Genomic DNA, 15,794 nt, shown 5'->3' with positions numbered 1-15,794 from the left:
GTAGCGGTCTGACAAGGATATATATTAAGAGTCTGGATCCTGTGGTGAGTGATGGGTACCATTCATCTGAGATGAAGAGCGGGCTAGTAGGCGATGCTTGAGCTGACCGATATGAGATGTAGTGTGATGGGTACGAAAGCTGAGGATCTGAGGCAGAGTTGAATACGAATATGGAGTGTCCTTTTCGGAACTGATCGGTTTAGTCTGATTGGTAGTAAACGTAATTGTGTCCTGGTCTAACTCTCAAGATCTGCCATCGGGAATGAAATGAGACGAGGGGCATGTAGACTCACTACATCTCAGCAGCACAATGGAGGTCGGTAAACATGATGGAGGGTGAATCAGAGTGCTGTGACATGAACCCCTTGCAAAGTATAGCGAGGCAAGCGGCAAGTACGCAAGAGTGGATCTTCGTTGCGCTTGCTCAGCGGTGGACATTTGTGTATTGCATAACCGTGGGAACGATGGGTGTCAGGGTTCAGCAGAGCTGCTGCCGCGAGGGTCTTGGGGTTCAGCCGAGACGTTGCTGCATGGTCTTGGGGCTCAGCGGAGCAGTCATTAGATAGGTCCTGAACCTGTTGCATGGTTCTCGGGGGTTGGTGGAGCCGACGTTGCATGGGACCGGGAGCTCGGCGTAGTAGTTGCTGCATGACTCTTGGGGCTGAGCAAAGCAGTCGTTGCATGGGTCTTGGGGCTCAGCGTAGCTGCTGTTGCATGGGTCCTGGAGCTCAATGTAGTAGTTGCTGCGTGGTTCTTGGGGCTTCAGCAAAGCAGTCATTGCATGGGTCTTGGGGCTCAGCGTAGTTGTTGCTGCATGGTTCTTGGGGCTGAGCGAAGCCGTCGTTGCATGGGTCTTGGGGCTCAGTGAAGCCGTCGTTGCATGGGTCTTGGGGCTCAGTGAAGCCATCGTTGCATGGGTCTTGGGGCTCAGTGAAGCCATCGTTGCATGGGTCCTGGAGCTCGACGTAGTTGTTGCTGCGTGGTTCTTGGGGCTTCAGCGAAGCAGTCGTTGCGTGGGTCCTGGAGCTCGGTGTAGCTTTTGCTGCATGGGTCTTGGGGCTCAGCGGAGCCGTTGTAGCAGGGTAGCAGGAGCTCAGCGGAGCAGTTGCTGCATGGGTCTCCCTGAAGCTGTTGTTGCAGGGTTGCAGGAGCTCAGCAGAGCAGTTGCTGCGTGGTTCTTGGAGCTCAGCGAAGCCGTCGTTGCATGGGTCTTGGGGCTCAGAGTAGTTGTTGCTGCATGGTTCTTGAGGCTCAGCGAAGCTGTCGTTGCGTGGGTCCTGTAGCTCTGTGTAGCTTTTGCGGCATGGGTCTTGGGGCTCCATGAAGCTGTTGTTGCATTGGGTCCAAGCTCATTCCGTACTATCTGTGGCAGCCTTAAAAATTCAACCTGGGCTGAAAGAATACTTTTAGAATACCATTACCTGATAAAACATGACATATTCAGCATGATACAACATACAACACATAATAGATGATTGGCATGAATAGCATGAATGATGAGTATCCAGATGTAATGAAATGGCTGTTGCTAATGAATAGCCGTGTAGACGGAACGGGAGCTTGAACGTGCAGCGTGAGGAGGTGGTCGAAGGGCCTTTGCTGTGGCTAGTGAATAGCTGAGGAGCCGGAATGGGACGTTGTGATCCGAAGCACTCGCGGAGTGCTGATAACTCGCTGCGGCGGGCTGGTCGGGGAAGAGATGGGTAGGGGGGAGTAGCGACGCGGCCCCTACCGGAGCCGGCTGAGACCAGGTGCTCGCTAACTCGCTAAGAAAATAGGGAGCTAGCGAGGTGAATTTGAACGGACGCCTCTTCATGAGTCGTGGCGTGCTGTACAGACATGGCTCTGGGAATGGAAAAGGGGAGGGGGAAAAGGGGGAAGGGAGGGAGCAGTCGTCGGAATGACTGGAAGAGGGGCAGCCCTGGACTGGGTCCTGGCTGGGGGAAGTGGGTGGGGGAGGGTAAGAGGGTCTGAAGAAGTGGAGTCCGGGCGGAGATGCTGCGGGAAGGAAGTCGGTGGTTAAGAACCTGGGCTGCTGGCATGGCTGTGGCTGAAGCAGCGGAGTGATACGCTCTGGAGCGTGTGGTGCAGGAAAGCGCTGTCAAGAGCAGCCTGCTTCCTAGTCAGAGGAAGAGAATGAATAGAGGGAGCGGGAAGGAGAAAAGATTGGTTTATAGGACTGAGTTAAAAGACGGAGGAGGATGGAATTTCCTATCCGACCTACCGAACAAGATGCCGCGGAAATGGAGAGTGCTACGGATGTGTGCCGCTGTCCAATGATGGGAGCAATGCAATATCGATATGTTTTTTTTTTTTTTATGTCAAGATTTAGCTAATATCCAAAGTTGTGCCGCTTCTGATTGGTGAGCACGTCAGTGCAGTATCGTGTTTCACTAATTGTCACACAAGGAGACGACATAAATAATTGCAGCTTGCAATTAGATAATGCATTGCGATGCGATAAACGATTGTATGCGATGCGATGCGATAATAGCAAACAATTCAATAAGCTGTCATTGGGGGGCGATCAATCCCTCCTGTCAGTGTTGGCATGGAATGAAACAATAAACCGGTGTTCAAGAAGTGTCATTAATATATTTTGGCTGTAGATTGGGGTTTGAGGGCCTGCTGAGAGCGAACTTAGCGCAACTGCCCACAAAGCACTGCTTGCTGGCGAAGTGCTAATTTGAAAACATACGGATAATCAGTCATTGTAACCAAATATGACTTGAGTATATTTGCAAAGTGAACTAGCTTGTTGCTATACCGCAGTAGCTACTTGAAACGCCGGCCATTGACACAGGACGAGTTGACCAATCACAGTCCTGGCTGTCTGCGTCGCCTGACGCGAATTACAAATGTGTACTATCGCTTTAATAATTGCTGACGTCTGTGACGCAGCGCCATCATTTAAACAGCGTGCGGAACAAGCCAGCGGAAATACTGGGCACTTAAGGTTGAGGCTTATCAGTTCGTTATAAGTAGCTTAAATATCCAACAACGCTAGTATCAGTTTATGAGAAGTCACTGGGCAACTATAGGAAGTGAATGAACAAAACCTGTTCATTTCCGATGCCAACACGGATTATGGATTGAGTGATCTTCGGAAGATTGGCCTCCGCTGGACAGTGGATACAAACTTCAGACGCTTGGCGTGGCGAGCCATGTTAGAATTTAGAGCATTTCGAGTTACCTGGATCATCTTGAGACGTGAAAACGCGAGCTTAGAGCAGCCTGATGTTAGAGCAGTGGTCCCCAAACTACTGTACGGCCCGCCACCTCATTTTGGGTGCCCCCCCAAAACATGTCCGTGGTATATAGCAACCGCCCCGCACGGGAGTACGACATCGTCAAACTATAACCTCCGCAATTTCCCCCATTCATTCTCCATGGCGAGTCTTAACAGTACACATGTAATACTCTTTTTGTCCACTGGTGGTTATTTTGGCGCTGTTTCGCGTTTGCCATCAAAAACGGAATGAAATGTAGGCCTACCTGCAAACAATGTAAGAGGCCTATGCTGACTGCATCAGTGCTCAAAGTATTGTAAAAGTTTATCAATTAATTGTTAATAACTAACTAACTTCTATTCAAGTCATATTTCTGGGATAATTATTTTTATTTTGTATTCACTCGTTCAAATGTTCATAGGCCTACAAAGAGGTCACAAGTTCAGGTGAGTGAAAGTTAGAATGGTGGTCATTTCAGACCACTTCAGCGCTTCATAACATTTTCATAGTTTGAGAACTTTACATTTTCAGAGTTGACACATTTTTAATAAAATATACTTTTGGGAATGCAAAAGTCTTTTTATTAGTATTATTTAATTTGAGTTACGTTTTACACTGATATGGCATGATGGCAATATAAACACAGCTAACAATGGTATTAAATTGCAATAGTCTATAGATTAAATGTAATGGAATATTCAACTAAGGTAGACTGCTGTTGTTCACAGCACTAAGCTATTTATGGTTACTGATATACTCCGAGTCTCTGGCCCTCTCTTAGAGCCAGGCATAGTAAGCTGGCCCTCGGAAGAAAAAGTTTGGGGACCACTGTGTTAGAGCCTTGAAGTAGCAAGCGCCGCCACGTGTAACGTATGGATAATGAGGCCGGCTTAAATACCCTGGCGGCGGAAGACAGGTGAGTTAATTGCTGTCAATAATCCATAAGGGCTCCACCCAAACTTTGTTTCGAAAACGTCATTTATTTTACTGCTGTTAATAATTTTAGTCTTTTAGAATTAATGTCAATGCACTTTATTTTCTTTCAATGTGGGATAGAGAGAAACGTTTTTTTTCGATTCTTCTGTCTGGTACATGTGGAGAAATTGACAATAAAGCTGACTTTGTCTTTGACTTTCTCACACTCTCGAGAGCCACCGAGATAAACTCATGCACACCATAGATGAGCTAATTATTACACTCACATACTGAACACACAGACACACACACACACACACACACACACCGAAACACGCACACAGACACACAACATACACACATCTACACACACACATACACACTGCATCTCTCACACATACTGTATGCTGTTAGTTCTGACACCTCTCAGACACACAGATGAGGATCCAAAGGGGCAACAAGATGTTAAAATTCTAAATATAAATATTATCCCAATAAGTGAGATGCTATCTCATATGTTATACATATGAGTTTAATAGGCAGGGCATAAATATGGAGAGTGGGCAACTAAATTCAACATACTGTAGATATTACAACTTTACTAAGGACACTAACTTAATGTAATCAAAAACTATCAAACTGTATCCAAAGCCATAGATTATAAAATAAGTAAAGACTCTTTCAGCAATATCACATAAATATATCCAACCTTGTTTAACTCTGTGTGAAGTGGAGGAATATGGTTTCATATAACTTGCCTTTTAATGGCAGGAACAAATACTCTGGGGGTGTCAGACTGCTTTCTCCCCTCACTTTTCCATGGGTTTACAAAGTACATTATCTTTACTGTTGCAAAACTCAAACATCAAACATCACAAACAAAATCTAGATCTAAGCTCATTACTAGAGTGGTATTTGGGATGACAGGATATTATCAATGTGGTGGCCCTGACCATAGAGTGTCCTACACACAGTGTCCCAGATTACAGGTTTACTCACAGTGCTGATGTGACCACTGGAACCAGCCTCTGAAGAACTTTATCTGGACTGAGGAGTTCAGTCTGATCAGTCTCTGGTGTCTTTATGTACTTCTGCAGGTCAAACTCATCCAGCTGCTCTTCTGGAATCTTAAACTTAAATCTCCTAGTCTTCCACTGTCCTGGTACGAGCATGTCTACAGACAGAGTTCCTGAGCTCCTGTCAATGACCTCCACTACAGCATGGTGATTCAGCTCATTCAGACAGTAGAACAGGTTGATCCTTCTGTCTGAATTTCTTTGATCTCTGATCTTCTGTTTGATATACTGGACTGTTTGCTCTGAGCTCTGTGGTTGACTTCTTGTCTGTGGCAGTAGGTGCATTAGGAGATTCTGATTGGACTCCAGTGAGAGGCCCAACAAGAAGCGGAGGAAAAGGTCCAGGTGTCCATTCTCAATTTGTAAGGCCAGGTCCACTGCAGTCTTGTGTAGGTCATGCAGTGCTGCCAAACTGAACAGAGCAGAGAGCTGAGAGGTTTGATGTTGGTCAGACATGCTTCTCTCTGTGTTTTTGAAGCAGAGGAACACATATAAAGCTGCAAGAAACTCTTGAATGCTCAGATGCAAAAAGCTGAACACTTTCCCATGGTACAGCCCAGACTCCTCTCTGAAGATCTGAGTACACACTCCTGAGTACACTGATGCTTCTGTGACATCAATGCCACATTCACTCAGGTCTTCCTCATAGAAGATCAGATTGCCTTTCTCCAGCTGTTGGAAAGCCAGTTTCCCCAGTTTGAAAATCATCTCTTCATCTGTCTCTTTTCTCTCTGTGTACTTGACATGTTTTATGCTTGTCTGAATGATCAGGAAGTGAGTGTACATTTGAGTGAGAGTTCTTGGCATTTCTACTTTTTCTGATTCAAATGATCTCTTTACCACAGTGGCTGAAATCCAACAGAAGACCGGAATGTAGCACATGATGTAGAGGCTACTGGATGACTTCAGATGTGTGATGGTTTTGCTGGCGAGGTTCTCATTACTGGTTCTTTTCTTAAAGTACTTCTTAAAGTACTTCTTTTTCTGCAGGTCACTGAATCCCATTATTTCTGTCACCTGGTCAACATACCCAGGAGGGATCTGACTGGCTGCTGCTGGTCGAGTGGTGATCCAGAGGAGAGCAGAGGGAAGCAGATTCCTCTTGATGAGGTTTGTCAGCAGCAAGTTCACTGAGACTGGCTCTGTCACATCACGACAACTCAGGTTGGAACGGAAATCTAGAGAAAGTCGACACTCATCCAAACCATCAAAGATGAACATGACTCTGTGCTTTGAGCTGGTGAAGATGTTTGAATCTTTTATTTCTGGAAAAAAGTGTTGAATAAGCTCCACCAGACTAAGTTGCTTGTCCATCATCAGGTTCAACTCTCGGAAAGGAAGAGGAAATATGAAGTGGACATCCTGATTGGTTTTTCCTTCAGTCCAGTCCAGGATGAACTTCTGCACAGAGACAGTTTTCCCAATGCCAGCCACTCCCTTTGTCAGCACTGTTCTGATGGTTTTCTGTTGTCTGTGACCAGATAAGGGTTCAAAGATCTTACTGCATTTGATTAGTCTGCCACGTGCGGCTTCTCTCCAGGATGCTCTCTCTATCTGTCTGACCTCGTGTTCATCATTGACCCTTCCTCTTTCCCTTTTTGTAAAGATCTCCTGGAGGAGTCTGGTTTCTCCCCGATTAGGTACTCCCTTAACCAGATGCTGAAACTTGCTCTTTAATGTGGATCGGAATTTCTCATGGACCTCTGTCTCCTCTGGTGTCCATCTGGATCAATGACAGAATCACAAATACACCTCTGTTGTTAAAAAAAAAAACATCACCACAACATTTGTACAATAGTCCTGCTAGATTCAGAATGTAAATTAATTAATTATATGTTATATACTATTTAAAAAGATTAAAGTAATGTAATGTAAAAACGACAGCTCATACTGTAATGTCATTTTCTCAATAGGAACATAATGTAAACATGCAGGGAGTTTGTAGGCTATAACATGCATTTTGTTTTTCAAAATGAGTTTATACTTTTCCTCCAAAACTCAACTGACTAACAGAATTGTAATACATGTTAACAGTAAGAGCCAAGGTAAGCATTTTAAACCAACTGTACTCATTTTGTCCATTTTATTCATCCTAGTACAACTTTTCTCCTGGCCTGTCATTTGCCCTGTCATTCACTTGCTCCCACTGGGTTTGTTTTCCCTTAATGTGACAGAGCAGCAGAAACGGAACGCTGTCATTTTTTTAAAGAAAGAGAAATGAACAATGTCTTTAAAAAATATGGCAGAATTGTGGCTGTTCTAAAATTAGGTTGCATATACAGGTGTGAATCGAGATTGTCGCAATTTTATTCCGGTCAATTGTGCAGCCCTATATATATGTATGTATACTGGTAGATATATTCAGAGAGAGAGAGAGAGAAAGATAAAGAGAGAGAGATAGATAGATGAGAAGATAGGAGGATAGAGAGGAGAGGGGAGATAGGAAGGGGGAGGATGAGAGAAGAGCTGGTGTGTGTATACTGTAGTACACTCAAATGAAACACTGGATATACTTACTATGGATAAATATAACATAAGAAGAAAAACATGGATATCATAAAAAGAGATGCAAAATGCAAAATTCAGTATAATAATGTTCATCCATTCCCCACTCCAACACTAGTGTCTAGTCACATCCAAACCTCCACTCCAACACTAGTGTCTTATAGTCAAATCCAAACGTCCACTCCAACACTAGTGTCTTCTAGTCACAATATTTTTTGCCCTCTATAAAGACTGACCTGTCAGAGTCAGATGAAGACACGCCCACTTTGGAGGCCCTGCTCCTCTTCTTCTTCTTCTTCATCTTCTTCTCCTCATCTGAGTCCACTAGGTCCACAAATACACACAGTTTATATACTTTATTTGATTCCACTTTACAAGTCAAGTTACGTTAGGAATCAAATCTTCTGAATAATCCAGTAGATTAAAGCAGTTCAGCAATCTATCATGAGTTTACAGATTCGTATTTCGTTCCGCCTAGCTCCACTCACGAAATTCATCTGCCGAGAGTCAGGTTAACAGCAAACATCGTCTCTTTCAAATTAACATGCCTCCTATAATTGCTGATATGGAACAGTACTTCACTAGCTGCTTGGCCTTAGTTTTATATAGTCCCCCAATGCAAAGTCCATGGACCGCCAACCTATGTATATGTGAGCTGGCATTTGTATCCACTGTATCCACTTTGTATCTACTGTTTTTAGAATTGATGTAGATTAAGTGTTAGTTAGTTTAATTTGTATTTTAGTATATCAGTATATTCTTTATCTTCTACTGTCCTTATTGCTTAGTTGTGTTTTTATATTATATACTTTAATTACTTTTTCTGCTGTTAATGAATGTGTGTGTGTGTTGTCTGTATGCTACTGAGACCTTGAATTTCCCCTGGGGATCAATAAAGTATCTATCTATCTATCTCTATCCTACAGTAGGTTCTCAATGGCAGAAATCAAAGGCTGATATTTTAGAGCTTTTGTACAGTATGAGTCCTCCATAAATAGATCAAAAGCACATGACACTAAATATTTTAACTTTTAGCATTCTGAGAAATGGAGATAATGTTCGGTGTGTTTGCAATTCCATAGAAGATGTTTGCAGGTGAATTAAACCATTCAGAGTGGACAGTGGTGTGTTTATAGATCTGCTCTTGCTCTGTGTGTGAGATCTGAGCAGCTATGAGGTCCACAAGTCCGTCATGTCTGGCAATATACAGCCCTTTAAGAGAGCTACAGCTGTTCATGATGTGGGCTACTGACTCCAGATGTTGGGGGGGTTCATGCAGCATGCAGAGGGGTGAATGGTCGGAGGGAACACACACACACACACTGAAATAGAAGTTGATACAGTGTTCTGTATATATCTAGTCCTAGAGCACAGCGGAGAGCAGTCTGTGATTTCAATCCAAATACTCTTTTGTTAACTGTCTAATTACTGCTTGTGATCCTCTAGCTGTCTATTCTGTGTGTGCACTCAAAAATTGACTCAAAAACTGGAACAGTGTTTGTCTACTGTAGATTCGGACCTTTACATTCACTATTCCAGCCAATCAACACGCTTCTTCAGGAGCATGGAAGGGAGGAAAGTTAAATGATCCACCATTGACCAGAGATCAACAACCTTTGCAAAGACAGATTCCAAAATGTAAAACGGCAAAACTGTGAGGTTGTGTAGTAAGTAAGGTAATATAATCAAAGTAAATGTACACTTACAAGATATGGATGTCTGGAGTTCCTTTTCCTTCTGACTGAGTTTGACTTTAGAAGAAGGTCCTGCTTGATCTTCCTCCTCCTCCCTCTCGTTATTCATGTTTTTCTTTCTCTCTGTATCTTTCTCTTAGCTCCTACCATCAGTCTGTGGTACACCTTTATGGAATGCAACAGACCCTGAAAGTGAGAAGAGAAAACAACACAAGTAAGATTCATTAAAGAATCAAACAAAATCAAATTAATATCTGATGTGCTACATTTTAGATTATGGCCTACTATTCATGTTCATTCATATTGTACTAATGTTGAACTTTTCAATCAGTAAACGTCATACACAAACATAAACATGAACATGCTCAAAACTATTTGACAAGCCATTACAAACAGACAAGGCATTTGGACATAACATGCCAATATGAGTTTTCAAGCCATTCACCTCTATACCGTAGTATGGCTAGCTGACACTATGATCACTACTGGTCACCTAGCCTACTGTGTAGCCTACCTTATTGACATCAGCATTTCTGATTAGTTCTATATTTGATGTAGAATTCTGTGTAGGCACACAGACACAAACAACACATCAAGCCCATAAGGACACAGCATAAACATTTTATATAATAAAAAAGTAATTATTATGGGTATTATCATTGTTCTTTCTCTCTTATTTTTTCAATGATTTGTTCATACTGTACATCGGCTCATGTGGCCAGGATAATGTGTTGTGCTACAAGTTTTTGACATGTAAATATGTCATGTAGGCTATTTGTTCGTGCCCAGTTCATATCAGAAAGTTACAAATCTGCAGCAATCAGAAGAAATGTCATCAATCGTGAAACGTCATCAACGCAGCAAATTAACATGCATACATACTGTATGGTTAACCTGGAAAGCAGTTGATGTAACACCCTTATTTGTCTTTATGCGGACGCTGATGAGTGTATGTGGCTCCAATCATTGCAGTGACCGCAGCACCGTTAACGTTGACAGATCTCCGGCAACTCTGCACAAACGTCTTTTGTGATAAATGTAACCGAGGTCGTAATTTGTCCGCCGCTGACAGTCCTTGAAGCCGCCACCTCAACACACACTGGCATGGGAGTCGAACGCTCTAAACACTGAGTTAAAAGCAATTTTCCTTGCAGGCATATAGTGACATATAAGACATAACACAACATATAAGACAGGACAAAAGAAAGAACAGGACAGACAGGAGTATAAGGGGGGGGGGGGGGGGGGGGCAGAGGACAGCGCAGACGCCTGTCAGAGGGCAGCCATTCAAAAACTCTATGTAGAACAGGCCTGTGACCTTGGACAGAACCCGATAGCATCAGCGATCGATTGGTCCACTCCGACATGCCCACCCCACCTCCTACCACTTGGCTATCCTGTCCACCACAAGGTTTCTACAAATGAGGAAATTGTGCACAATGCTCAAATTCGTCCAATACGTCCAAAGCTGCAGGCAGCTGTGTCGTGAAAAAAAGATTATTAAAAGCAAATGGTGCAATGTATATGATTTCCAGCCTTCTTATTTGCTAGGCCTATTGTGGAACTATTTATTCAGACACCTCACAACCGCGTATAAACTTCCGCTCAATATTTGAACCTGAAGCATAGACGGTGGCGCAGTAATATCAACGTGCAATGAGTCTTCCAACAGAAATCAATGGGATGTTACAAAATGCCAAATAAAACACGACAGAAACTGTATTTCGCTATGCTACTTGTTTTGGAACATCAACTAACACCACTAACCACTCGATGAGTTGCACAGTTTTGAAAACTAACGTTAAGGGTTGTTTTAGGACATGTTTGAGTAGCCTACTACAGTATGCCTGTTGGCAGCCACCCTGAGCAGTCAAAGGCGATTCAAAACGAGTCAGAAAGGTCGAGACAGGACCAATCGTCAAAATGTCGGTGTCCACCACTCTAGTTCATCCAAAACAAACCAGAAAAGGGACTCAAAGTGCTAAATACCGGAATTTTCCTTTAAAGCAGACCCACGGGGGCAGTGGGGAGTTACTTTCAGTTTCAGTTTTGATGCCCCTATGGGTCTGCTTTAAGCTGCCTGTCCATAACTTGGCCTACGTTGTCCCAAATTGTCTCATTCTTTTTCCGATGGGCTGCATGTGGTGAGCTTATACAACAGGGCTATGGGTCAATTTACACTGAACTTGTAAATTGAACTTACACTGAACACTTTAAGATTAGGGGTGTGAGGATTTACACGAGCAACTAGCATGCTACTGTAGCTCAATTCAACTTTGTTACATAAACAAGTCATTATTATGACTCCATAACAACTCCAATGAAAGGACGAGGTTGTAGGTCCTTTGTTCTACCACAACGGTGCATGTGAAACTTTGGTTCCGCTTACAAGACAAATAATGTTTTAACGATCTCTTCCACGACCACCTAGTAGTCCATAAAACAAACGAAACTAGGATTTGGATGAATATATTGACTGTTGGTGTTTATGGTAAGGATTTGAGATTGCATTGAGTAGTTTAAATAAAACAAGATTTCCAAATGGCTTGCATAGTTTGTTTAGGCTATTAATGTGTTGTATACTGTTAAGTAGCCTGCCTAAAATTGTGGTCCATTTGTGGAAAAACACTTAAGATACGTTAAAACGAACTGAGTATGAGCTGGTAATTGACATTTTAAACAAAACGCCCACACACGACTGAACGTGGGGAGGCAGCGCGACATCTATGCGACACGACAAAATGAAGTGTCGTGCAAGTGGATCGGTACCGTCACAAGCTGACTCTACTCCGCGCGTGGAGAGAATGCCATTGGCTACATTATGTTGGCGACAGGAAACTGTTGCTCGTATGGCTCTTTAGAACAAAGTGTTTCGGATTTGATGGACAGAGCATTGGCTCTACGTGGGCTTCATGCCAATGCAACTTAAAGAATGTGCATTGTAATTAATCGCTTTGGATAAAACAGTCAAGGCTAAATGAAGAGACGGAGAGTTAACATATCCTACCTGTTCGGGACCGTGTCCGCGTTGAGCTGCAGAAAAACTTTCGTTCTCAGTGTGTAGGCTACAATCAGCTCTGGCTACAATGGGTAGGCTAGAGTTCGCCCCCTGCTGTTCAAATAATAGAAACGAGATGTAGGCTACTTGGAATCATGCATTCTACAATCTGCTTTTCATATATCACGTCTGGATTCTGGAGATTAGAAATGTGACATAATTTAAACGATTAATTAAAGATGGCGCTGCCCTCTCTGCTGTTCTCCTAATAGAATATGCGACCTGAGCTCCCATAGAGATTAATGTCATAGTCCATACTTAAAACCAACTCATGTCTGTTAGTCAGTACTCACTGTCACACAGTAGCCTATAAGATGTGTATACACATTGCATCCTATTTTCTGGCAATGCAATGTCTCTTCAGTAAATTAGCCAAGAAAAAACACAGTACTGTATAACATGTCCACACAGGATAGTGTAAAACAGACACAACAGAGCTGCCAAAATGTGCATTTGCAAATAGCCTGCCTATCTAAAGATGCGCGCATGCCCACACACACACATACACACACTGAAATAAAAGTTGATTCAGTGTTCTGTATATATCTAGTCCTAGAACACAGTGGAGGGCAGTCTGTGATTTCAATCCAAATACACTTTTGTCAACTGTAGCCAATTGCTGCTTGTGATCCTCTAGCTGTCTATTCTGTGTGTGCACTCAAAAATGATGGTCCGAGTTCTGAAATGGGAAACCAACCAACTGGAACAGTTTGTTTTTTATCTACTGTAGACCTTGATATTCATTATTCTAGTCAGCCAATCAATACACTTCTTCAGGAACATTTAAGGGAGGGAAGTTAACTGATCCATTATTGACCAGAGATCAACAACCTTTGGAAAGTAAGGTACCAAAACATTAAACTGCAAAACTGTAAGGCTGTGTAGTAAGTAATATCATATAATCAAAGTAAATGTACACTTACGAGATATGGATGTCTGGAATTCCTTTTCCTTCTGAGTGAGTTTGACTTGAGAAGAAGGTCCTGCTTGATCTTCCTCTTCCTCCTCCTCCTCTTCCTCCTCCCATCCCTCCCTCTGATATCCCCTTTCCATCTCCTTGTGCTTATGTTTTTCTTCTTCTCTGTATCTTAAGCTCCTACCATCATCTTCCTTCATGGAATGCAACAGACCCTGAAAGTGACAAGAGAAAACAACACAATCAAGATTCATTACAGCAAGAACACAAACAAAGTCCAATTAATATCTGATGGTAGTGCAACATTTTAGATTATGGCCCACTATTCATGTTGTATGTTCTACTAATGTTGAACTTTTCAATCACTAAACATCAAACACAATCATAAACATGCTCACAAATATTTGACAGGCCATTACAAACAGACAAGGCATTTAGACATAACTACAGAGGTGATGGTTTGAAAACTCATGATGATCATTACTGATCACCTAGCCTACTGTGTTGCCCTATAATTGATGTCAAATTCTTTGTAGGCACAGACACAAACAACACATCAAGCATAAGGACGGTTACAAGTCCGAAGCCCTAAACAGTAGGCCACGGCTGCCCCAAGGAAATGTTTGACATTTAAATATGTCATGCATATTTGTAGGCTATTGTGTCCAGTTTATATCAGAACGTGACAAATCTGCAAGCGGCCATATCTGTCGAAGAAAAACATCAATGCAGTTAACATGCAGCAGTGCATACAGAAAGTATTCACAGCGCTTCACTTTTTCCACATTTTGTTATGTTACAGCCTTATTCCAAAATGGATCAAATTTATTTTTTCCCTCAAAATTCTACCACAAAACAAGCATGAAGTCGAAGGAATTGTTTCGAGGCACAGATCTGGGGAAAAGGTACAGGGCAAAGGTACCAGAAAGACTCTCAGACCATGAGAAACAAAATTATCTAGTCTGATGAGACAAAGATCAAACTCTTTGGCGTGGCATTATGTTTGAAGGACACCAGGTACTGCTCATTACCTGGCCAATACCATCCCTATAGTGAAGCATTTTGGTGGCAGCATCAGGAACTGGTTGACTAGTCAGAATTGAGGGAAAGATGAATGTACATCGAGAGGTTCTGTAAAGAGGAATGGGCAAAACTGGCCAAAGATAGGTGTGCCAAGCTTATGGCTTCATATTCCAAAAGACTTGAGGCTGTAATTGCTGCCCAAGATGCCACAACAAAGTACTGAGCAAAGGCTGTGAATACTTATGTAGCCTACATATTATATTTTCGTTCTTTATTCTAAGAAATTTGCAAACATTTAAACAAACTTTTCATTGTCATTATGGGTTTTTGTGAATTTTGAGGTGGAAAAATAGATTAAATCCATTTTGAAATAAGGCTGTAACATAACGAAATGTGGAAAAAATGAAGCCCTGTGAATACTTTCTGTATGTACTGTATGGTTCTATGTCTTTGCACACCAGAAGCGTGTCTGACGCTGAAGAAGAAAATGCTACTAAAAATGCCGAGTGCACTCACAATGGGAGCTCGTCTGTCATGCCTTATATGCTGCAAATTATATAACAAATGTGTTTGTTATATAGGCTAGCCGATTGTCAAAATAGGGAAATTAAACTGCGTGCCTATACATTTTCAACTCATATAGCCTACACAAACAACAAACAATCTTAAATCGACATTCAAGAAAACAAAATGCCAACATTTTTCTCAAACACTGGCACATTGACCACATATTCAATCTATAACAGAAACAACTGAAGTGACATCTCTGGAGTAAATTCGACTGTGCACTATACAGTGTTGTACATCGAATAATAAACATACAGGTCTTCAGATATACTCACAGTTATGCGCTGTTGGGTCAGTCTGAAGCAATCAGTCTCGAGATCTGTTGGAGACCTTGAGGAACTTTAAGTTTTGCATGCAAACAAAAAGGGATGTTGATAAAGCAATGTTTAAACACCTAAAAAAGGATAATATTACAGGAAAGATTCTGGAATCCTTTCAAATCCAATTAAACTTTTACATATTGAAAGACAGCAAAACACACACAGACAATACATCCTCTCTCTCTCTCTCTCTCTCTCTCTCTCTCTCTCTCTCTCTCTCTCACACACATACACACACACACACACACACACACAGACACACACAGTGCGATTCAGTCATGCAACTGATATAGGGAACTACTATTGCCAAACTTACAGAGCTACAGACCCATCATATGTAATTAAGCAGTGGGGGTTGGTGGTCTGGTGTTTGCTAAACTGCACCTTATTCTGGAGCTGGTGGTTCCTGTCGTCTGCACTTCTTTAAGAAGCTTTGCCTCTCTGAGAATGCTTTCCTGTTAAACACACTCGCACACAGTATTCACATGTG

At 42.4% G+C, this 15,794-nt stretch overlaps 2 protein-coding genes across 3 annotated transcripts in view; both read right to left on the bottom strand.

Moving 5' to 3' along the window:
- LOC121699600 (NACHT, LRR and PYD domains-containing protein 3-like) overlaps nucleotides 1–12,524 on the bottom strand; it is a 25,793-nt gene extending 13,269 nt beyond the window's left edge. Inside the window, exons 1-4 of one of the 2 annotated variants that reach the window (XM_042081878.1) lie at nucleotides 12,428–12,524; nucleotides 9,433–9,606; nucleotides 7,963–8,050; nucleotides 5,145–6,944 (exon numbers count right to left, since the gene is read on the bottom strand). In XM_042081878.1, the coding sequence (XP_041937812.1) occupies nucleotides 5,145–6,944; nucleotides 7,963–8,050; nucleotides 9,433–9,529 (1,985 nt within the window). In that variant the 5' untranslated portion in view covers nucleotides 9,530–9,606; nucleotides 12,428–12,524. Of the gene's footprint in view, nucleotides 1–5,144; nucleotides 6,945–7,962; nucleotides 8,058–9,432; nucleotides 9,607–12,427 lie in introns of both variants that reach the window. The other variant, XM_042081877.1, reaches the window with a different exon arrangement.
- Nucleotides 86–12,124, bottom strand: LOC121699629 (sporozoite surface protein 2-like). The gene is made up of 2 exons (XM_042081934.1): nucleotides 12,113–12,124; nucleotides 86–1,594 (listed from the first exon to the last, which is right to left on the bottom strand). The coding sequence occupies exon 2, from the start codon at nucleotides 1,320–1,322 to the stop codon at nucleotides 729–731; it is 594 nt and encodes a 197-aa protein (XP_041937868.1). The 5' UTR covers nucleotides 1,323–1,594; nucleotides 12,113–12,124; the 3' UTR covers nucleotides 86–728.
- Nucleotides 12,525–15,794: the final 3,270 nt, after the last annotated feature.

This window comes from Alosa sapidissima, chromosome 24, assembly GCF_018492685.1.
Source record: "Alosa sapidissima isolate fAloSap1 chromosome 24, fAloSap1.pri, whole genome shotgun sequence".
NCBI classification, from domain to species: Eukaryota; Metazoa; Chordata; class Actinopteri; order Clupeiformes; family Clupeidae; genus Alosa; species Alosa sapidissima.
This window is presented reverse-complemented; position numbering and strand designations above follow the sequence as displayed.

Coding starts and splice junctions, on each gene's coding strand:
- LOC121699629 (XM_042081934.1), bottom strand. CDS start 1,322: ATGGAGCCCCAAGACCCATGCCGCAAAAGCTACACAGAGCTACAGGAC.